This window comes from Syzygium oleosum, unplaced genomic scaffold (genome assembly GCF_021117445.2).
Source record: "Syzygium oleosum isolate NSW1041296 unplaced genomic scaffold, Sole_v2.1 Sole_v2.11, whole genome shotgun sequence".
In the NCBI taxonomy this organism is placed as follows: domain Eukaryota; kingdom Viridiplantae; phylum Streptophyta; class Magnoliopsida; order Myrtales; family Myrtaceae; genus Syzygium; species Syzygium oleosum.
Window position 1 is genome coordinate 3610522 of NW_026607495.1, and position 24341 is coordinate 3634862.

The following is a 24341-nucleotide window of genomic DNA, read 5'->3' on the forward strand; positions in this document are numbered from 1 at the left end:
TTTATCTTTTTATCTGTGATCAACACTTTTTGGAAATCATAATCATCCCTATTAGGGGTGCTGGGCACTCACTCTTTTAGGGTTGCACTTAACGGATGTTTCCAAATATGCTGAGAAAAACAATTATCTTATCAGGTACCTTAGCTGCAATTACCGCCTCAGCCGCCGTTCTTGCCATGCTTCTCTTCATCGGTTGTTGTTACCTTCGGAGGAGGCCAGCAAAGAAGAAATATGAAGCGGTGCAAGAAGGAAGCGGTAATGATTGTCCTTTCAAAAAATAAACACGAGAATGAAACTTTCAATTGAGAAACTAAAAAGTTTGTGAAGCTATGACCGTAAGACGCAAAAAAACAAGCACAAGTCTAAACGACTTTGTTGTTCACTCATGAAGTTGTAAGCGAGATCACATCCTTGAAGTCCTTGCAATTCGATTGGGATACGTTACTTGCCACCACGAACAGCTTTTCTCAAGAAAACAAGCTTGGCCGAGGTGGATTTGGAGAGGTTTACCAGGTACATTAGTGATTATGGAAGTCGTGAAATGCCTTCAGAAGTCTTTCGATGCTCGGTTTGGATTTGAAATTGAAATGACGACGATATATAATGTCGTCCTTGAACTTTATTTTGGTTCAGTAGGGTATCTGAAATTTTTTTGAAAGTGCTTCTTCGCTATATAGAGGTAGATTAGTGTATTTTTACTGTGTACATTGACAAGTCAACCACTTTTGAACAAATCCCATGTCATGAACTTTCAGCTCACTTAAATGGAAATGGACGTTAAATGGGCTATATCATTCTCTTTTTCTCATGAATTCTAGAACAAAGTTTCCAATTTTGTCTCTAAGAGTGACTGTGGTTAGCGCCCACTTATTTTTAGCATAAAAAGAGTCCACGGCCCTATTGCGTGAACAACGTAACCAAACAATTTTATAAAACAAAAAAGAAGTGGAGAGTTCACGAATTCTTGTCACCTTGCACAATTTTTTTCAGGGTAGGCTTCCCAACGGGCAAGAAATAGCTGTGAAGAGGCTATCCCAAAGCTCAGGGCAAGGTGTCCAAGAATTTAAGAATGAGATTGTGGTGGTGGCAAAGCTTCAACACAGGAATCTAGTGAGATTGCTCGGATTTTGCTTGGAAGGAGAGGAAAAGCTACTTGTATATGAGTTCGTGCCTAACAAAAGTCTCGACTACCTCGTGTTCAGTTAGTTCTGCTTCACTGGCCTTATGTTCATCTCTTAGGTTAATGTCCGATATAAATGATTGAGTGAATACTTGTTCACTCTATCATATATGAACTTTCGAATCTAACTCCTAGACTTCCTAGATTATACTTACTCTCATTCATATCCTTAAATCACTACATAGACCCCGAGAAAAGCAAACAATTGGACTGGCCAAGACATTTCAACAAAATATCAGGTATCGCTCGAGGGATGCTCTATCTTCATGAAGATTCTCGGCTTCAAATCATTCACCATGATTTAAAAGCTAGCAATGTCTTGCTGGACAATGATATGAACCCAAAGATTTTGGATTTTGGCATGGCGAGGATTTTTGGAGTTGATCAAACTAAGGCAAACACTAGAAGAATCGTAGGAACCTAGTAAGTTTTGCATTTTTCAAATTATACTATTATGTAGCTTCTGGTTAAGAATTGATAAGGGTATTAGTATAGATGACAGGCATCCTAACATGTAAGTTTTTTATGGTGGTTTTCGGCGATTACATGTCCCCGGAATATGCGATGCATGGGCAATTCTCTCAAAAGTCTGATGTTTACAGCTTCGGCGTCCTCCTCCTTGAGATCATTTGCGGCAAGAGGAATGACTACTACTACCAATCTGATGGAGGTGAAACTCTTGCAAGCTATGTAAGTTTTCTTATGATTAAATTGTTCCGCACTCTCAAGCAACAATATTGTTCCGTGGTTCACTTGTTGTGTCCAATCAAACTGCTCTAGGCGTGGAAACATTGGAGAGACGATAGGCCTTCGGAAATATTGGACCCGGTGCTGGAAAAATCTTATTCCAGAAGCCAAGTGCTCAGATGCATACATATTGGCTTTCTATGTGTTCAGGAAGATCCAGCTAATAGACCGACCATGGCGAACATAGTTCTCATGCTGAGCATCCAAACTCTTAGTCTGCCAGTGCCACGAGAACCCGCCTTTTTCCTCCGAAGTTGGACGGAACAGCCGAATAACATCATAGCAAATGACCAGGGACAAGATCAAAATACCAGCGGCTCTGCGCCTTTGTCGGTCAATGGAGTGTCAATCACCGAACTCTACCCTCGATGAAGCACGTAAACATCTATTCACGGCATGATTTCATTTGCTTCTCAAGCTAATTATGTGGATGTTGTGTCCAGAAGTACTATTTAATTTCACATGAACTGTTTGATGAGTGCGCTTGTAGTCACTAATAAACTGCTAGTAATGCGGTTGCTTCCTTTTCTCTTGTACTAAAGGAGCCAGCTATTTCTAGCTGGATTGACTTCTAAATTTTTACTTTTAATTAATATCATCCAACATCGACAAAGTGGCAGGGAGAAAAGAGCAAGGGGCATTTTGAAAATTGCCATTGCAGCCCAACAATAATACCTATTACGACTATTACATTGGTGGAAGCAAACACAGTAAATGGCAATAAACATATAACAAAGATCTATAATGTAATAGTCATCACTGAACCAAACTCATTAGTTTGGACGAAATGAGTAGGCCTCAAATCTTGTTTTGCAATCTTTAAGTTGAGGTTGGGCACCAATTCCATTAACATTCCGAAAGCAGCTCATCACCAGCATGTTCCAAGCAGCTAGTACATCGGAATCCGGATGGTCTCCATTGCAAGCCGCATGGCCGTAACAGTTATAACTGAAGACACTGTCATGGCTGTAGTAGTGTCCCAGAATCAGCCATTTCGATACGTAAATCTCGGAGAGGTCGCATGCACAGTAATAGAAATCATGTCCTTCACTGTATTGGTTTTTATTGCATATTTGTTGCACCAGAGTCATGTTGGGCATGCCCCTCACGATATGGCACATGCAATATAGCCCAACACCGGTAGCTCCAATTCTCTGAAAATCAGCCATAGTTAGTCTCTACCTTTGTTTCTCTCTATTAATATGTCTTCGTTGTTTTATTGAACAATCTAAAGTCATATTCATGTACAGGGATGTCCAAGCACTTTTAAAATGCTTAGCTTGTATCCGACATTAGTTATATCCTTTAATTTATGTTTGTTTGTTTCTTTCACCTAATAATTACCGCTTATCCTTTAGCTTTCGGAGAATTATTGCCTTGCTTAGTTCATGCCATTTTAGAATCTTATGATAGGACTTAGGCTCCATTAGTTTCATGGAAAATAACTCATATTGCTTATAAAAATAAATAGGTATAAGTACATTGGAAGTCCTCAAACTTGTCACGAAAGTACAATTGAGTCATAAAACTTTCAAAAAAGTGCAATCAAGTTCTAAAACTTGTCACAAAATTGTAATTAAATCCTAAAACTTTTAAAGACTGCAATCAAGTCTTAAAACTTGTCATGAATGTGCAATCGAGTCCTAAAACTTTTGAAAAATGCAATCAACAAAAAGATTTGATTTGATCAATTTGACAAGTTTTAGAACTTGATTATACTTTTTAAAAGTTTTAAGACTTGATTGCACTTTTGTGACGAGTTTTAGAACTTAGTTGCACTAATAATTCAGTTGCCTTTGGTTGGATTAGTGATAAAGACTTCCTTTGAACAAGAGAAAAAACGGTATCACATTTTAATATGTAATCGCATGTGTACAAGAACTGTTAAGTTATATTTGAAAGTTGTCACTCTTGATGTCTAAGATTAAATTTATTACATATAAAACAAGTGAGTTACCATATTTAATTCGACAAATGCATAGTAATGAGGGTATTGCATAAATGATATTCTAAACGAGCCCTTGATTCTAGATTAACAAATTGAACATAAGGCAGGCACTTTTGTGGAATAAATTAACTAACGATCAATTTGATAGAGTTCTCTATATTATATCCATGAAATTCCGTTATATATATATATATATATATATATATATATATATATATATGTGCTTCGTAAATATCTTTTAGCTAGCTAACAGGTTGTAAGTTTTCGCAGTTATATTTTCTAACATAGTCATACAAATATAATTGACTTCGTCGTCTGAAGAATGAATGGTGGTTGTCATTAAATACAAACATTCGACATACTACAAAATAGAAATTTTATTGCCTTAGGGTGCATTTGTTTCGCGTAATTTTTTTAGAGAAATAAGTCAACGGAAAATATTTTCCTAATCAACAAAAATGTTTCATTACCAAAGCTTAAATTCAGGAAAATGATTTCCCCTTTGAAAAAACTGGAAAACGTTTTTTGAAATATGATTAGCTATCAACACTTGGACCCAAAACTCTACGCTTGAGCACGAAAACCCCAACGTTGGTTCTCGAGTCCTGACATTGAGGACAAGGTCTCGGCAGCCAGGCTCGAGACCTCGGTGTCCAAGGCCCGGGCCCCCAGCACCCACGCTCGGGTCCATCGAGGCTGAGCCCGAACCCCTGGTGCCTATACCCAATGCTCCAACACCCAAACTCGGGTCCATAAAGGCTACGCTCAAGTCCCCAATACTCGAGCTCTAGTCCCGACCCTCTGGCCCGAATACATAAAGGCCATGCGCAAGTCCTCGGCATTCAAGCTCTTGTCCTTAATTAATGAAACGATTGTTTTTATAAAAATATTTCATTTAAAAAATCGAATTTTTATTTATTTTAAAAAATCATTTATTATATTTTTTTAAAAAATCGAATTATTTATTATTTATTTACTTTTTTCTTTCTTTTTTCTTTCTTTTCTTCCTTTTTCTTTTTCTTTTTCTTCTTCCTCAGGCCGTTCGCCGACCATGGCGACGGTCGGCGAGCTCGCGGTGGCCTATGGTGGCAAGCCTCGAGCTCGCCCTAGGCCAGCGAGGTCGCGACCTTTGGTGGCGAGCTCGAGACTCGGCCAATCCAGGCGAGTCTGGGCTCCACTGAGGCCGGCGAGCTGGCGGCTCGCTCGATCTAGGCGAGCCTAGGCTCGGCCAATCCAGGCGAGCTCGCAACTCAGGCGAGGCTGGCGAGCTCAAGCTCGCCTGTGGCCATCGCCGGCTGATTGCAGTGGAGGAAGGTGGAAAAAGAAAATAAAAGAAAAAAGAAAATTAAAAGAGAAAAAGAAAATTAAAAAATAAAAAAAATTCCAATTTTTTCAATAAAAGACAAGAAAAAATAAAAAAGAGAAATTAAAAATAATTAAAATTTCGAATTTAAAAAAAATAAAAATAATTTTTTTTGCCTGAAATAAAGTCATGTGATTGAAATCATTTTCCAATGAAATCCAAACATTAGAAAACGATTTCCATTGTGTATCACAAAATAAAAAAAAACTACACATTTTCCTGCAAATTATTTTTCTCAAAAATATTTTCTTTTTATCATTAAGTTTTTTCCGAAACAAACGAACCTTAGCCTCCGTAATTTGTGGAATTGTAGCCGGTGAATAATTCCTTGATTGATTCTGACCCAAAAAAAAATAATTCCTTGACTGTGTCTTTGTCACGCAAACGCGCTTTGACGGGGACCAACTAAAGTTGAAGGTCTTGTAATGGTCTTCTCCCCCTATTGTCCCCGTCTCCTTCAATCTCTATCAACCCCATTTTTGATCCAGGCTCATACGTCTCATCTTCAACAATGGAGCTGAAGCAGCCAGCAGCGACCACCATGTCTGCACAGCCTCCTTCAATCCCTCCTTTTCTTCTTCGCCATCTTCCTTCTGTCCTTCTCAGTCTTCGCATCCTAATGCTCGACCTCTCGGACGCTCAATACTGCTACAACACGGGCAACTTCTTCACGGCCACCAGCGACTACGCCAAGAACCGGGAAATCGTCCTCTCTTCTCTGCCTAGCAAAGTGACTTCGAATGGCGGGTTCTACTCCGGGAACGTAGGGAACGGCTCGGACGTTGTTTACGTGCTCAGTTTCTGCAGAGGCGACTCTTCGAACGATACTTGCATCAAGTGCATAACCTCTGCTGCTGAAGATTTGATTAGCAATTGTCCGACCCAGAAAGCTGCGTGCTCCTGGGGGGAAAATCCTCCGTGCATCATCCGTTACAATGATGGTCCAATGTATGGCGTAAAGCAGACATTTCCGACGATACCCTATAATAACACCGCCGACCTCCACATGGATCAGGATCAGTTCGATGGGATATGGAGGAACTTGACGGAGGAGCTGGCAGCGAGGGCTTCGATGGGGACATCAGAGCTCAAGTTTGCGGCAGGGAGCAAGGTGTTGCCGAACTTCCAAACCTTGTACTCGCTGTTGCAGTGCAGCCCCGATTTGTCTCAGGTTGATTGCCAGAGTTGCTTGTCGGATTGCATAGATGATTATCAAGAATGTTGCCATGGAAAACAAGGCGGCTTTGTTCACAAGCCGAGCTGCATTTTCCGATGGGAATTGTACCCGTTTTTCGACTCCGATCCCGGCAATCCACTGCCATCTCCGCCACCACCAACTGCAGTCACCGAGGCCGACCCCACTGCTCCTCCACCTGCAAATGCTCAAGTCACCAATGGTTGGTTCAATTTTAAGGTTACTGCTGATTTTAGATTCATGAATCACAACTCTCATTCAGAGTCCGCGCCTGCTATGTGGGATAAAGTCTTATCCGATACGCATGAAATTGGAGGGAAGAACAGCAGAAGTGCCAAAAGTTGTGTACGAGCTCACCTTGGTGCCAAAAGTTCCATTTGGATCACTTAAGTGCCAAATCGGAGGAAAAATGATCACTTTGGTGCCAACGGCGAGAGATTCCTGCCAAATTAATACGTGACATTTATAATTAAATTTTTAATCTTAGTTGGATTTTTTTTAAAAAAAAATTAGTCTACGTGGCATTTCCACGTATATATTTCGATTTTTTAAATACTTTTCTAAATTTTTTTCTTTTTTTTCTTCTTTTCCTTTTTTTCTTTTCTTTCTTCTCCCTTTGGTCACCGCCGGTGACCGGAGGCCGGCCACCGGCTGCCTGGCCTTGCCCGGACGAGGCTGCCGCCGCCCGCCACAGGCGAGGCCCGGCCGACCCTCGCCTGGGCGACGGCGGGCAAGCCCCAGCGAGGTCGGCCTCGCCTTGCATGGGCGAGGGCTCCCCTCGCCAGATCCGGCGAGGCCGGCCGTCGCCCAGGCCACGGCCGCCCCGCCGGACGTCGCCACCGCCGGTGACCAAAGGGAGAAGAAAGAAAAGAAAAAAAAGAAAAGAAGGAAAAAAGAAAGAAAAGAAAAAAAAAGGAAAAAAGAAAAAAAAATTATTTAAAATAAAAAATGCTGACTGTACGTGCTGACTGTATCTCCGGCGAGCCACATCGGCTTCAGAAATTAATAAAAAAATGCCACATCGGATTTCCGGCCAAACTGATCGGAGTTGGAACCTAAGTGATCGTTTTTCAAAAATTTTGGCACTTAAATGATCCAAATGAACTTTTGGCACCAAAGTGAGCGCCGTACATAACTTTTGACACTTTTAGTGTCCTTCCCCCGTGAAATTGCCTGTCCATGTATTAATAGGGATTAGTAGGGCCCAATGTTTGGATGTCCGTACTATAGAAAGAATCATTTTAATCTGAAATGCTAACAATCATGAGTTTCAATTTCAAATTGGATTAAACGCATTGCTTGATGTTGACAGGTAATATCTCGAAGTCATTACGCATCGTGGTTGCTGTGGTGGGTTCGGCAGTTCTCTTCGTGATGGTTATTGTCTCCGTGTGTTGCTTTATTAGAAGGAGAAGACATAATCCATGGAAGGTCACATCTGGTTAGTGGATTTATCGGTAGGTTTGCGTTCTGCATTGTAGTTGGTATTGGATGATTTCTTATCAAGCTTAGCATAAGGATTAAAGTAGTGTGCGAGGGCGAACGGCGTGATTTTGGTTTATATTCCCCTTCTGAGAGATGGTGCAGAATCTGAAACCAATTCTAGATTTTGGTTAAATAATTAAGAGAGCCCAAATGGCATGTTAAGAACAAGAAAATTTTGATTTTTTTTCTGATCGGATTTTGGAGATCTCATGTTGATTGCTCTGCATTTTCTTCAGCAAAAGACGAGGTCAAAATTGCTGAAAGCTTACAGTTCAAAATAAGCGAGATCAGGGCTGCCACAAATTTCTTTTCAGAAGGCAATAAGCTTGGAGAAGGGGGATTCGGAAAAGTGTATCGGGTAGCTGGAAAAAAAAAATTTGTCAACGTTTATTTGGGAATTACATCACTACAAGGAGATAAACGTTGTTTCTTGCAAATGAAAATTTGACTGCAGGGCAAACTTGAAAATGGACAAGACATTGCTGTGAAGAGGCTTAAGGGGTGTTCTAATCAAGGTCTGCAACAGTTCAAGAATGAGGTCACTCTGTTGGTCAGACTTCAGCACAAAAATCTGATTAAGCTCCTTGGCTATTGCTTGGAAGAAGGGGAAAGACTTCTTATTCTTGAATTCGCACCCAATTCAAGCCTTGAAGGATTCATTTCTGGTACGAATTTGGACGTTCAAATTTGTCGCTTCCATTTCAATGATAGTGAATGTATTGATTGGACAGATTTTTGCATCAAACCATTTGGCAGTACTTTGCAATACACGCAGAACAATTAAGAACCTAAATGATGTCTGTTTTGCAGATTCAATCAAATGTATGTTGTTAACTTGGGAGAGGCGTTTCGGAATAATAAGTGGAATCGCTCGAGGACTTCTCTACCTGCACGAGGATTCGCACCTTAGGATCATACACCGTGATCTAAAGCCTGGCAATGTTCTACTAGATGAGAACATGAATCCCAAGATAACTGATTTTGGCATGGCAAGGCTATTCGTTTTGGACCAAAGTAGAGCAAATACTGCACAAATAGCAGGAACTTTGTAAGTTTCAGATGAACTTTATCTAAAGCTCCTTCGTCTGTTTCAACCTTTCTAGGAAAGTATACAACGATAATAGGCACCAATATTTTATTTTTCTGTTTCTGAAACAGAAATAGAAATAACAACTCTCTTTCGTTGCTCACCCTTGCCGCCCATCGCCACCCACTCGCCGCTAGCTGCCGGCCAGCCGCCGCCGCCGCCCGCCACCGCCGCTTGCCGTCCAACCATCCACCGCCACCCCCCACCGCCCATCCACCGCCACCCGTCACCACCACCGCTCACTGGCCGTTCATCCGCCAGTGCCCATCGCCACCGCCACTCGTCCGCCGGCCGTCCGCCGCCACCGCTCGCTGGCAGCCTCTTGTTGTCGCCGTCGCCGCCGTTCAACGGCCGGCGGGAATAGAAATTTTGCGTCATTATCAAACAATTTTTATTCCGGCAATAAAAATTTTGTATCATTATCAAACGCTACATTTTGCTTAGAAACTCTTCCGGGAAAAAGAAATAGATTTTTTAATTTCTAGCCAGAAATAGGCCGGGAAAGAGAAATGTTGTCATTCGCGCCCTTAGTAATCAATGAGCAATGATAAAAAAACAAAAAAAAAACATTTGCTCTTGTTTAGGAGTTAGGTACACGGTGTTTGCATATTTTTTTTTTTTTTTTGCTTACATGATGTGATATATTTCGAATCTCAATACTCTCCATTAGACGAAACTTGGTAAGATGACAAAATCCAGATATCCGAATAACTCTCCTTTGAGTTATCGAAGAGTGGCGTGATGTATATACTTCACATCATAACTTGTAGTGCGTACTCTCTTCGTGTTATGTGTTTGCAACCTGCCTTTCGTTTCCGCATTCAGATTGGCGCCGTAAGTGTATTACTTAGTAATCAGTGAGCAGTGAAGAAAAAACATAATGTGATAAATTTCGAATCTTAATACTCTCCATAAGTTGTGGTGTGTACTCTCTTCTTGTTATATGTTTGCAACATGCGTTTCGTTGCCGCATTCAGATTGGCGCTTTAGTAATTTCTCCAGTATATTACTTAGAAATCAGTGAGCAATGATCAAAAAACATTATGGGCCTTTGTTCTTGCAGTTGAAAAGAGCAATTCAACGACGACTGTGATCATTGCGGTCTCCGCAAGTGTGTCTGCAGTACTTGTTATCAGCGTCCTCGTACTCCTGATAGCGAAAAGAGATGAAGGTGAGTCTTTGCCTTTTGGCATTGAAACATTAAATAATAAAGAGAGCCCAAATGGCATGTCAAGAACAAGAAAATTTTGATTTTTTTTTTTATCGGATCCTGGAGATCTCATGTTGATTGCTCTGCATTTTCTTCAGCAAAAGATGAGGTCGAAACTGAAAGCTTACGGTTCAAAATAAGCGAGATCAGGGCTGCCACAAATTTCTTTTCAGAAGGCAATAAGCTTGGAGAAGGGGGATTCGGAAAAGTGTATCGGGTAGCTGGAAAAAAAACAATTTGTCAATGTTTATTTGGGAATTACATCACTACAAGGAGATAAACGTTGTTTCTTGCAAATGAAAATTTGACTGCAGGGCAAACTTGAAAATGGACAAGACATTGCTGTGAAGAGGCTTGAGGGGTGTTCTAATCAAGGTCAGCAACAGTTCAAGAATGAGGTCACTCTGTTGGTCGGACTTCAGCACAAAAATCTGATTAAGCTCCTTGGCTATTGCTTGGAAGAAGGGGAAAGACTGCTTATTCTTGAGTTCGCACCCAATTCAAGCCTTGAAGGATTCATTTCTGGTACGAATTTGGACGTTCAAATTTATCGCTTCCATTTCAATGATAGTTAATGTACTGATTGGACAGATTTTTGCATCAAACCATTTGGTAGTACCTTGCATTACACGTAGAACAATTAATATCCTAAATGATGTCTATTTTGCAGATTCAATCAAACGTATGTTGTTAACTTGGGAGAAGCGTTTCGGTATAATAAGTGGAATCGCTCGAGGACTTCTTTATCTGCACGAGGATTCGCGCCTTAGGATCATACACCGTGATCTGAAGCCTGGCAATGTTCTGCTGGATGAGAACATGAATCCCAAGATAACTGATTTTGGCACGGCAAGGCTATTCGTTACGGACCAAACTAGAGCAAATACCGCACTATTAGCAGGAACTTTGTAAGTTTCAAATAAACTTAACTAAAGCTCCTTCGTCTGTTGCAACCTTTCTAGGAAAATATACAATTAAAACAAACACCAATTTCAGTCTCCCCATTGATCATTCTTGGATCCATTTATTTAACGTGTAACAGTGGCTATATGGCTCCTGAATATGTAAGACATGGAGAGATCTCTGTGAAGACTGATGTGTATAGCTTCGGCGTAGTGGTATTGGAGATCATCAGTGGCAAGAAGAATTCAACCTTCAGCATTTCGGGGACTTCAGAGCACCTACTGGGCTACGTGAGTATAAAGTTGTGGAGTTTTGTCCAACAATTTAGTTAGTGAAAATCTATAGTACTTCTACTTGCGCATGTGAAATTACAAAACCCATTTACTTGCTTTCGTGACTGTGGGCTGCAGGCATGGAAAAATTGGACAAAGGAAACACCTTTTCGCTTTATAGATCTGATGTTAAATGGCAGTTCAAGAAGCGAAATGTTAAGATGCATCCACGTTGCATTGTTATGCGTTCAAGAGAACGTAGCGAGACGGCCTACCATGGCTTCGGTGGTTTTAATGCTCGGGAGCCAGAGCACGACCCTCCCAATGCCGACACGGCCTGCATATTTGACAGATGCCAGTGGTAGAGAAATGTCGACTGCCGCTGTTCATCGCTCATCACCGACATCAATAAACGAAGCTTCCATGACGGATCCACACCCTAGATGACATTATTACCGAAGGATCGAAGCTGAAAGTGGAAGTAAGACGATGCGAGCTGCTGTTTTAAGATAAGTTTATGTGGTGGAACGGTAAAAAATAGAATGAAAACTCTTGTTTATTTTTATAATATGAGGGTATAGACTCATGTACCCGTTATCTGGAAATCCATGGAACACCCTGCACAGCACACGAACCAATAAATACTTAAATTCAAGCTTTTGATATACGCAGTTTGCTCTAAAGAGTCCATTTTTTTTTTTTAAGAAAATACTTCAGGATCGCATGTGTTACTTCATCATCTAACATGATGGACAAATCAAGTTATTCAAGTAATTTATTAGCTTCTCTCTCCTCCACAATAACTTGTATTCACGATCAAATATAATCTCCGAAACCCATTTTTTTTTTATGTCGCTCCACACTACATAACAATATGATGTGCTGATATCTTCTCCTAACGGAGTGTAGGGAAATAGCAAAACTAAGAAAACGAAGTTGATTTTCTTATTTTCAGAGGGTGGGCATCCGCCACCCGCCATTGCCGGACGGCCCTCGCTAATGAGCTATGGAGAGCCTGCCCCCCTCTCCAGTGATGCGCGTTAATGCCGCTGCTCGGCCGCGCGCAATCAATCATGAAGCTTTTTAATTAGCAATGTGTCAACATAACAAAAAGAGCAAACTTGAACAAGAAAAACGAAAATACACTGATGCACCAATTTCTAGCCAAAACAAGAAAAACCGCAAGACCCATCTCTCCCTCCTCACGGCCATCCCGCCCCCCACCACCCGGGTGACGCGCATCTCCCGGCTTTCGCCGTCGACATTGCTGTCAATGGTTCGTAGAGAACTAAATAGCAAACTTTTATCATCAGTGGTTAATAGCCGACTGGAAATCGAAATTCGGGGTCAAGTTTACACCTTAGGAGTTCAATATACGGTTGATCCATTCAATTTGCAAGTTATTTCCCTTTCATATCAGAAGTCTTCTATGTTGAATTCTTGCTCCAGAGAATTTGCGGTCGTCCTTCTACCGTATCGCGTGCTCTCTCATTTCCACTGGCACTACCCACTAGGCTTCTTTGATTCTCGGTCAATCCGTCAAAGTTAAAGATAGTTTCCACTTTTCTTTTTTTTGGTTTTTTCCCAGCAATTATGCTGTAATAATCCTACATATTCTTTTCATAAGAATAGATTTCTAAGCTGATAAGAAAAATATTGTCCATCCCAAAGATCACCCTCCCCGATGGAATTTGCAAGTAAAACGTACTTTTTTTACTGCCCCGTCGAAACTTAAGGAAATATCTAAATTCCAAAAAAAAATCATGAATAAATTCTATATAATCCAATTTATATGTCGACCATTACATATTATGAAAATCTCGTATATTTAGAATTAGAAAAAATCAAAGCGCGTATCCGACAATACTAAGAAATTCTTCTACGGTTCAGTCTCGTCACGCAAAAAATCAACTTTGAATATTCTACTGTTTCCTTTTCGTTATTGTCCTTTGTCTACTCCAATCTCTATCATCGGGTTATAAGACGATGTTATATAATATACTCTGAAGCTTCGCACCAATTGTTTAAAGTGAATATGAAATCATAGTGGACCGCATGGTGCATTATTAGTGGAGTTAATGTTATATAACAGTCAAACGTTTATATTTTAGTTTATTTGCTTTGTTTCGCGACACCTACTTGTGAGGAAAATTATCCAAAAAGTTATAAATCTATTGTACTTTTGTCAGTCCAGTCCTAAATCTTTTAATTTTGTCAATTATGTCATAAACATTTTTAAGTTTTGCTAATTTAGTCCATTCGACCAATTTTAGCCGAGACGTGGATGCCGGCTATCCTACGTGGCACGGCCGGCAACCATCGCTGAACTTGGAAGAAGAAAAGGAAAAAGAAAGAAAGAAAAAAATAAGAAAAGAAGAAAAAAATAATTAAAAGTTCCTAAAAAAATTAAAACATTATTAAAAATTAATCCATGTCAGCGTCAACCATTTTATATGGAATTACTGATGTCCACATCAGCAATTTTTGATTAAAATTGATCAGGTGGACTCAATTGACAAGGCGTAAAAGGGTTTACAATTCAATTGGCAAAACTGAAAAATTTATTACTGAAATGATAAAAATACAATATGTTTAGAACTTTTTGAATAACTTTCCTCTCCTATTTGTGTGTGTGTGGGTGAATAATAAAATTCTGATAACAAAACACAGCACACGATATTCTTTGACCAGGGCCACAAGAATCCGTATAGGAAGAAGTCAAACTTCGAAGATTCTATTGTTTCCTTTCGTTAGTGTCCTTGTCTACTCCATTCTCAATCATGGGTCATAAAATATTATACAATATAGTCTGCAAACTTCGTAGCAATTGCTTAAAGTCAATATGAAATCATAGTGACCTGGCCTTAAGACAAAGATAGACTTGTTATCACATAAGTCAAGATCAACGATACGTAAGTGGGCATGATGATTCATGCAGAAAAAAAATATATTATCAATAATTCGAGAGGAGCGGAAAAGTCGGTCTTTGATGGAACACATCGTTTAGCTTAATTGAATATTTCACATAAAATATTATGGGCAAGTGTTCGAAAGCTAGGCTCTATATCACGTGCTTTCTAAGCTATAGAGCATTTAAAATGCTACTGTGATTAATCAAGTACCTCACAAACTTATGTCAAAGATAAACGTGTTCTCACAGAAGTCAAGATCTACGACAACACACTTACATGGGCAGGGAAAATTACTAAAAGAGTCACTAATGATGTCAATTTAGTCCGAAATCTTTTTTTTTTCAACTGAATCCTAAACATTTTATATTTGTGATAATTCAGTCCATCCGGTCAATTTTGGTAGAAAATCACTGACATAGACATCGGCCGTCCTACATGACACGCCAGGTGTTGACATGGATAGTTTTAAATAATATTTTAATATTTTTTTGAATTTTTATTTTCTTTTTATTTTTTATTTATTTTTCTTTTTTTTTCTTTTCTTTCTCTTTTTTATTTCCTTCCCTTCTTCCTCCAGCAACTGGCCAAAGGCAAGGGCCGGTGAGGTCTGATGAGGTTGACCCTATGTGGGCATGATAATCACGTAAAATGAAATTATTAACAATTCGAGAGGAGTAAAAAAAATTTAGTATTCGAGGGAACATATATATAGTTTATTATTAATCATTGCGCATAATTGAATATTTCATATATTAATAGGGGCAAGTGTTCAAAATCTAGGTAAGTACGAGTTTGAACATACATTATTTTTTTAACAAGATTTATAGTTTAGTATTATCCCTACACAAATAATTTAATTATTTATTGAAAATATGATGTTAACCAAAGTCCGTACTTCGGTTCTGGACCACCGCTTTGAATTCGTTCAAACACAAGTTTTTCACCCTAATGATGATTATCGAACGAGTGAGGGGGCAAATTAAAAAGAAAAGGCTAATGATAACAAATGTAAAATCATTTCTCAATTAGGCTCCGTTAGTTTCTTGGAAAATGAATTATTTAAAAAATATTTTCTTAAAAATGATCATTTATATCGCTTAAAATAATTAGCCAATGAATTTTTTTTCCATTATCAACAACAATTTATGTTTGAAGATTCTCGTGGACGATGACAATATTTTCTTTCATTTATTTTTTAAGCAATACGAATGTTCATTTATAGGAAAATGATTTTTAAATTATTATTTTTTTGCAAACCAAACGGAGCATTATTTTTTATTGATTAAGTTGGAAGGTTCTCTTAACTCATTAAACATTTCAAGTTAATTGTCGAGAAAGAATAATGTTGACGTTGTACTCCACCAATCATAGCGAAAGTGTCAGTTTTTCAAGTTGAAACAACAAAATTGGAGGCTGTTGAAGTTTTTAGGGACTTGCAATTTTCAATGGTGCAACGAATGCTTAGTCCAGTTATAATCGGTCAACCCACCGCCCGTTTCATTTCTATATATCATGTCACTTAAATTAGCAAACATCGAAGCTAAATTTGGAAGTAAGATTGATGCGAACTGCCGTTAAGATGAGTTTATGCTTTTGAAAGGTCTAAACTCTTGGTAAGTTGATTAGAAATCTAGCTAGAGAATATGTGGTGGAAAGGTGAAAAATAGAATGGAAACTCTTGTTTATTTTTATGAGGGTTACCCATTATTTGAAAATCCATGGAACACCCCTGCAAGAGCGTATAGAAATAGCAAGAATAAGAAAACACAGTTGATTTTCTTATTTCAGAGGGTTGGCGTCCGCCACCCGCCTTTGCTGGGTAGCCCTCGCTAATGACTTCTGGAGAGCCGGCCCCCCTCTCCAGGGATGCGCGTTAATGCTGCTGTTCGACCGCATTCAATCATTCATGAAGCTTTTAATTAACAACGTGTCAACATAACATGAAGAGCAAACTTGAACATCAAACTTGAACATGAAAAACGAAATACACCGATACACCAATTTCTAGCCAAAACGAGAAAAACCACAAAACAAATCTCTCCCTCCTCACAGCTCTGCCGCCCCCCACCACCCAGGTGACATGCATCTTGCGGCTTTCGCCGTCGACATCGTTGTCAAAGTATCGTAGAGAATTCAATAGTGAAATTTTATCATTAGTGGTTAATAGCCAACTGAAAATCGAAATTCAGGGTCAAGGTTACACCTAGGAGTTCAATATACGGTTGATCCATTCAATTTGCAAGTTATTTCCTTTTCATATCAGAAGTATTCTATATTGAATTGTTGCCACAGAGACTTTGCAATCGTCCTTTTACCATATCGTAATCTCCCATTCCCACTGGCATTACCCACTCGGCTTCTTTGCCCTTGGTCAATCCGTCAAAGTCAGAAAAAGTTTCCCCTTTTTACTTTTTGGTTTTCTCCCAGCAATAATAATGTAATAGTCCTACATATTCTTTCGAAAAGAATAGATTTATAAGCTTATAGGAAACATATTGACATTCCTAAAGATCATCCTCTTATGGTACTTGTCGGTAAAAGTAGGGATGAGCAAGATGGACCGCCCAAATCGAGATCGGATCGGACCGGACTGGACCGACTGATTTAATCCGGTTCTCGAGAATATAGGTCCAATTCCCGGTTCCTAAAAGTGGAACCGGTTTTCGGGCGGTCCGGTTCCCGGTTCTAGTGTGGGAACCGGACCGGACCGATAAATATATATTTTTCTAATTTTTTCATATATATAATATATAATATATATGAAAAATATTTAATATTGGTCCCATTGGAACCGATTGTTCAATTTTTTCATATATTATATATATTTTTTCAATTTTTTCCATGGCATTATGGGATCAAATCAAAACTACAAAGGAAAGAACGGAACAATCGGTTCCCAATTCACAAATAATATTTAATATTAGTCCCATTGGAATCGGTCCACGGTCCCAAGACTAGCAGGTCCGGTCCTCGGTCCTAAAAATTGGGAACCGATCCTCACGGTTCGGTTCCCGATTCTTGGGTTGGACCGGACCAGACCGGGAACCGCTCACCCCTAGGTAAAAGGTGTAAGCGTGGACATATTTAATTGGAGAGGCAATTGAGACTTAAAAAGATTTAAACTCAGGTGCCGCGACCTAAAAAAATCGGGTTCTCCGATTTTTGGCTAATGGATTACTAGATCAATTAAATTAACTAACCTAGCTCGAGTTCTCCCAAACTCTACCAAATCGCAACTTAGGTCCAAATATTTTCAATGGGAGTCGCCACTAATCATTTAAGGTAGGTTGATTAGAAACCTAAATAAAATAGCGGGAGTACTATTTTATTTCTGCGAACCAGAAATTATAAATTCGGGGACTTGGTTACGCTAGATTCCCTAACGCCCTTTCGGTACCAATTTTAAGAGAAATACTCAATTGGACAATTTTGATAAATCTTGACTTAGAGTTCAAAGGTGCAGAAATTTTCTTTTTTGATTTTTTGATTTATTTAAATGAAAGTTAACCTATATGTAATGACGTGCAAAAATTGACATGTGATTAATGCAACCTAACATGCAAAATATATGTCATGCGACGACGTGATCTATTTCTAATGACGGGCATATTATTTTTTTTGTATTTTTTCTTTAATGAAATTCGGAATTAAAAATGTCAATTATCTAAACATGCAATTTTAAACTAAAGAAATTAACCTATTCTAGAGTAATATTTTTGGCATTTTTTTTTATCAAAATTCGAAATTAAAATCAAGTAAAAAATATAACTGCTAAATCTTTCGAATTAAGTTTCGATCTGAAGCCTGACAGATCGATCCTAAAATTCAAAATACCCGCTATGGAAATAACTCTATCTAAAACCCGATAGATAGATTTATTTTCACGTGTGCGGTTGCGGATTAGGAAATTTTCCTAATTGATCACATCTTGAAAAAATTTAGATATCTTAAATATCTTGGATATATTCAAAAGATTTTGAAAATTCTAAATTCTATCCAAATTTGAAAAGTAATAGATATCCAAGATTTCAAAAAAAGAAATAAAATCTTAATTGGAATAATGCTTATTATCCAAATATGCAAAATTAGATATCAATAAGCACAAATTAGGCAACCAAATATTCGAATCAAATCGGGATATGATAATTACCTAAATGCGCAAATAACTTTCCAAATTCGAATCGCCGGCGGATCGGGAGTGCGGATCAGAGGACCGACGGCAAACGGACCGGCGAATGTGGTGGCAGCAAGGACTGACCTTGCACGGAACAACACCGGAGGCGACGAGCAGCCTTTGGGTGTCACGAAACAGCAGCGGCAGGTGCTGGGCGTCAGGACGGAGTGGCAGCAGCAACTCACCTAAGGCGGCACTGAACGGTGACGGATAGCGACGAGATGGCTCGCGGTGGTAGTCAGCGACGGTAAGCTCCGCAGAAATTGAGTGATCCCAAAGAGAATTTTCTTCGGTCTTTGACTCTGACCAATGACAAGCTTTGATGACCACTCAACCTTTGACCGAATCTGGTTGCTCTCGTAACGATTTTCTTTGATTATTCAACTTTGATTCTCAAAGCCCAACAATCAAAGTCTTCACTTGTCACTTGGAAGATAACTCGATGGCAAAACCGGTCTGGTCATGCAGGGACGTCGGGCTGAAGTTGTCGTGTCAGGACAGCAAAAGAAGCAGGTGGATCGGGCTGAGAGCAGTAGTAGGTGGCTTCGTGAGCAGCAAAGATTGGTAGCTCGGCGTCGTCGTCCGCGCAGGTAAGAAGCAACAGCAGCAGCAGTGTGACCTTCACGGTCACAGGTCTGACCGTGAAGAAGATGGGGGCCCGGGGAGCAGCATGGGCACAGCACGGCAAGGAGGCGCAAACGGCAGCGGTGAACAGGAGTAAGTACGGGCAGTGCAGGAGCGGCGGCGGGGCAACGCGGCGGCTGTTGCGCACGTACGCAGCCGAGTCTTTCTCTCTCCCTCAAATCTCACGTGTATCACTCGTGTCTTTATGAAAATTCGATCTGAAAAATTATGAGAGCCTCCCCTTGATTATGAGACATAAACATATATTGATAATGTAAACCTAGGTCAATTAGTCGGGCTTTCTAGTCCTAATGGGCTTAGATTTAGGCTTTAATTTAATTCTAAATGGGCTGAATTAATTTGGGCTTTTCTTTAATTAAGCATAATGGGCTAATTTAAGCTCAAATTAAGATAACCAAGCCCTTTTACGTGTGATTTTCGGCCCATGCTTTCCGAGTGAGCCGAGTCTCGTTCGGTGCCCGAACTCGATTTACGTGATGAATTTTAAGCTCGCTTACCACCGCCGATCCGATGCGAAATGCAGTTAATCTATATGAACCTAAACTTTATGCTATGCGGTTTGTAATATTTTTGTTCAGGGGTTAAAATTTAATCCCTAATTTTCTATGCAATTAACCACTAAATGATACGCCGAAATTTAGGTGTCAACAGCTGCCCCTCTTTGAGTGGAGGCTCGCAGAGGTTTCGCTCAAAGACTGAGACCTAAATTTAAACTATGCAAAATGATGAATGATTTTTTTTTTTAATGCAATGATGCATGATATGCAAACAATAAAGAACGTATGCTAAGGCTTCTCACTTCGTGTAGAGCGGTGAAAGAGCCTTACATACGGATTGCACAAAAAGCGTCCAAGTGAGGGAAAGTTTTATAATGCTTTGACTTCCCTCGATCTCCAAACTTCTGGTCCATTGGAAGTAAGGTTCTCGAGGTACTGGATTGCCTATCTGTTACTTGTAGTTTCCTACGGATGCGAAATAACGCATGATATAAAGAAAGAATGGGATGTGTTGCCCATACCACTGGGCAATCACTAAAAGGATTATGTCACCTCTTCCATTAGATGAACATGAAATGGGGTGTGCCGCGTACTCCACTTAGCAACACCAAATGAGAAATTATGCTGCCTGTACTACTGGGCAAACATGAAATGGGGTGTGCCGCGTACTCCACTTAGCAACACCAAATGAGATATTATGCTGCCTGTTCTACTGGGCGAACATAAAATGGGGTGTGCCGCGTACTCCACTTAACAACACCAAATGAGATATTATGCTGCCTGTACTACTGGGCAAACATGAAATGGGGTGTGCCGCGTACTCCACTTGGCAACACCAAATGAGATATTATGCGGCCTATCCTACTAGGCGAACATAAAATGGGGTGTGCCGCGTATTCCACTTGGCAACACCAAATGATATGTCACCTGTTCCACTTGGCGAACATATGAAAGAGATCATGTCTCACATTCTGGGAAAAGAGAAACAATGAAGAATAATTAGTAGACGTACCTGATTTCTTCTTGTGTTATAAAAATGGCAAAGCCAATTGCATTGCACCTATTTTTACCTGAGAAAAGGCTAAAACAACACATGCGCAGGGGCAGAGAAAACATAATTCATGAATCTACTTGCATTACCAAGCTTTACTGGGGAATTTATCAATAAGAACAACCATTTCGTCCTTTTGACAATTTGATCTCATTAAATGAGAGACCTTTAATCAGAAAGGACTTTCTACTCACTCTCAATGAAAGGCTTTTGACCCGACCTTTGATGCGGGTATAAGAATCACTCAAACTCTCTTCATCGTGCTTGACAAGGGTTCGGATATTCTCAAAATCAGTATGACTTGACCAATCTGAGAGGTCTTTATAAGGACTAAAACGTGGGTTTGGTCAATGGCTTAGCAAAAGGGACTCTTCGAGTCGAGGCTATTGAAAGAATTGATATCACCAGCTGCTCCGGGTTTACAAATCAGGAATGCTGCAAAAATGAGATAGAAAAATCTTGCTCGCACTTCTTCGAGCAACATTTATAAGCATTTGAAACTCTACGTTAACTCAAGTGCCCTATTCTGAAGAGACTTCGGTAAGGGTTGTAACGTAGGTTCGGGTAGACTTGAAATGAATGGCTTATTTCATCAAAGGGGGGTATTATGAACATGGAGATTGGTGATCATCCAATTATGATACTGGTACCATTGACCTATCTCTAGCAATTGCTCCACAAATGAACCTTCAAACGGTCTTTTCCTTGAAGACTGATCTTGTATATCGACTCAGTTCTTGCTGAAGCTTTTCTTTCCCTCCTTTTTCTCTCTCTCTTTTTTTTAGAGAGATTTTCTTTTCGAGAGATTTTTCCGAGAGAGAGAACTTCAATTTAATGGAGTCCTTTTGCGTCCTTTCTGATGAATTTTCTTTCTAACTCCCATTTGCCGCAAGTCACCTTGAACTTGCTTTGAGATGATTTCATTTGTTTATCACCAGAATGATCACCAATCGGGTTGAAATGAATTCACCGCTCAAATTGGGTATGCAAAGGGTATAATGTGTAGGGATATAGAAAGAAATGCTCTTCGTCATATCTAAGGCACTCGAGCTAATACAGAACTTGCATGCAATAAATATACTTGAAGATTGATGCAAGTGAAAGCAAGAAAATTCTAACCATTTTGAACTTTCTAAGAAATTGCCCCAGTATGGGGTTGTTCCCGACAGGGGTAAGAAATGAAACTCCGTTCAAAGGGGTTAAGCAAATGATAACCTGTAGTGTTTAGATAGAGGAAATGAATGCCTCTCATCATTTCGGTCATCATACTTTTCGTGAGATAATCCTTTACCTTGTTAGCACGGAATTTTCACTCAACTCGCACTAGGGATTATTATTCAGAACGTGTATGGAAATGTCTTGCCTTTCGTCATCTTGAAGTCTCTCATGCAATATGATCGCTTCATTAGGACAGAAACAGATTGCCAAATCAAAAGCCTTCCTCAAACAAAGCTTAGTAACAGCAATTGATTCATGAAATTCAATTTGAAACTTGATAGAAACAAAGTCAGAATGAGTACAAATCAAGTGTAATACTTCTTTACCGAATCAGAATTAACTGGACTGGAAAAAACACGACCATCCATCTCAGCCAAAATCAAAGCCCCTCCTGGAAGGACTTTCTTCACAATGTACGGGCCACCGTAGTTTGGGGCGAATTTTCCTTCTGCAAGAGGAACTATTGGCAATAACTTCCGCAGGACAAGGTCACCTACCTGAAAATGTCGAGGCTTGACTTTCTTGTTGAAAGATTTAGCAACTCGTTGTTGGTAGCATTGGCCATGACATAGAGCTTTAAGCCTTATCTCATCAATCATGTTCAACTGGTCCAATCTCTGTTGGATCCAATCTGCTTCTGACAATTGTACCTGTGAAAGAATACGTAATGAAGGAATTTCAACCTCAACAGGTAGAACTGCTTCCATACCGTACACAAGAGAATATGGAGTTGCCCCTGTAGATGTCCAGATAGAAGTCCGATATGCCATAAGTGCAAAAGGTAATCTCTCATGCCAATCACGATAGTTCTCAGCTGTTTTAGACAAGATTTTCTTGATATTCTTATTGGCTGCTTCGACTGCTCCATTCATTTGCGGACGGTATGGAGAGGAATTCAGATGCTTGATCTTGAACTCCTTGAACAGATCATCCACCAATTTATTATTTAGATTCGACCCATTGTCAGTAATTATGGTCTCAGGTGCACCATATCGAGCAATGATGTCTCGATGAATGAACTTCACCACATTTCGGGCCGTCACTGTTGTATAGGACATAGCTTCGATCCACTTCGAAAAATAATCGATAGCGACCAGGATAAACTGATGTCAATTTGACGCTTTAGGATTGATTGCGCCAATCACATCAATGCCCCACATAGAAAATGGCCATGGTTCAGACATTTGATGCAATTCATTCGGAGGAGTTTTAATCTTGTCACCATGGATCTGGCATTTGTGACAACTCCGGACATGCTGAATGCAATCACTCTCTAAAGTGAGCCAGTAATAACCCATCCTCATTATCTTCCTTGCTAGCATATGACCATTTGTCGCGACCGAACTCCCGAGCCCTTTTTAAACAACATGCAAAAAAGAGGGGCTCGCCTGGTACGTGCTAAGTCTAGGTTCGGGACTTAACTCGGGCTCTCCCAAGCCCATACCATATCGCGACTTAGGGTTTAAGTGTTTAACATGCAAGTGGTTTACATCAAGGAGTCGCCACTAATCGATTTGGGGTGGGTCGATTAGAAACCCAAATAGGGTGATGGGAGAATCACCCTATTCCTACGAACCAGAGATTAACTGAATTCGGGGACTTGGTTACACTAGTTAGATAACTAATGCCATTTCAGTACCTTTCTACCCTGTTCATTTTTTGAAAACATTTGTCAGGCAATTTGGATTGATTTTAGGACCTTTCTCCTAACATGTGAGGTGATCAAGCAAGTGCATAATCAGGAACGATCAGCAGTCAAGAACACAACAATTCATGCAGCCTAAGGTTCTAACCTTAACTAAATCAGATGACATTCAAAAACACAACACTCATGCAATTGTATTAAAATCATGCATAATAATACAGCGATAATAAAAACTAACATGCAAAATATTACTGCGCAACCTAAGGCTTATCTAATTTAAACAAGACAAAAACATGCATAATAATACAATAAATTAAAACACTTAGATATAACAAAAAATAAAAAAAATAAAAAAATAAAGATTTTTTTTAATTAATTTTTTTTTTCGAAAGAAAAAATAATAATAATAATACAGAAGAAAAAAAAATAAAATTTTTTTTTTAAAAAAAAAATTTTAAAATTTTGTTATTAAAATTTTTTTTTTATTATTTTTTTTTAAAAAAAATAATATTATAATAAAACCGGGTCGGGCGGATCCGGGTCGGGCGGATCCGGGTCGGAACCGACCCGGGTCGGGCGGATCCGGGTCGGAACCGACCCGGGTCAACGGACCCGACCCATTGCGTTGACCGGGTCGGATTTCCTGATCCGACCCAGGTCAAAGGGTCAACCCGGGTCTGGACCGGATCGGGCCCGGTAGGGTCCCGGTCCGGTGGAAAAAGACAAAATAGGGCCGGTTCGACCGGGTCGAACCGGCCCTATTTGTTTGCAGACAGGGTCGGACCGGTCTGCAGGCCGGTCCGGGGACG

General features: G+C 39.8%; 2 protein-coding genes and 1 pseudogene across 4 annotated transcripts in view; all 3 read left to right on the top strand.

Annotated features, from left to right (window-relative positions):
• LOC115673777 (cysteine-rich receptor-like protein kinase 18) overlaps window positions 1–24341 on the top strand; it is an 87751-nt gene that overhangs the window by 9053 nt on the left and 54357 nt on the right. For 2 of the 3 annotated variants that reach the window (XM_056316012.1, XM_056316014.1), the window contains exon 2: window positions 136–255. In XM_056316012.1, coding sequence (XP_056171987.1) covers window positions 136–255 — 120 coding nt within the window. Of the gene's footprint in view, window positions 1–135; window positions 256–391; window positions 514–990; window positions 1202–1365; window positions 1604–24341 lie in introns of all 3 variants that reach the window. The other variant, XM_056316011.1, reaches the window with a different exon arrangement.
• On the top strand, window positions 1654–2540 carry LOC130139303 (cysteine-rich receptor-like protein kinase 10; annotated as a pseudogene).
• LOC115669354 (cysteine-rich receptor-like protein kinase 14) lies at window positions 5716–11888 on the top strand. The gene is made up of 7 exons (XM_056315986.1): window positions 5716–6635; window positions 7746–7874; window positions 8155–8276; window positions 8373–8583; window positions 8729–8966; window positions 11258–11408; window positions 11529–11888. Exons 1-7 carry the CDS (start codon window positions 5750–5752, stop codon window positions 11835–11837), a joined length of 2046 nt encoding a protein of 681 aa, XP_056171961.1. The 5' UTR covers window positions 5716–5749; the 3' UTR covers window positions 11838–11888.

Excerpts from the sequence above, each read along its gene's own strand:
- LOC115669354 (XM_056315986.1), top strand. The coding sequence starts at position 5,750 with ATGGAGCTGAAGCAGCCAGCAGCGACCACCATGTCTGCACAGCCTCCT. Across the intron at positions 7,875-8,154 it reads TCCATGGAAGGTCACATCTG|CAAAAGACGAGGTCAAAATT; the intron begins GTTAGTGGATTT and ends CATTTTCTTCAG. Across the intron at positions 8,584-8,728 it reads CCTTGAAGGATTCATTTCTG|ATTCAATCAAATGTATGTTG; the intron begins GTACGAATTTGG and ends TCTGTTTTGCAG.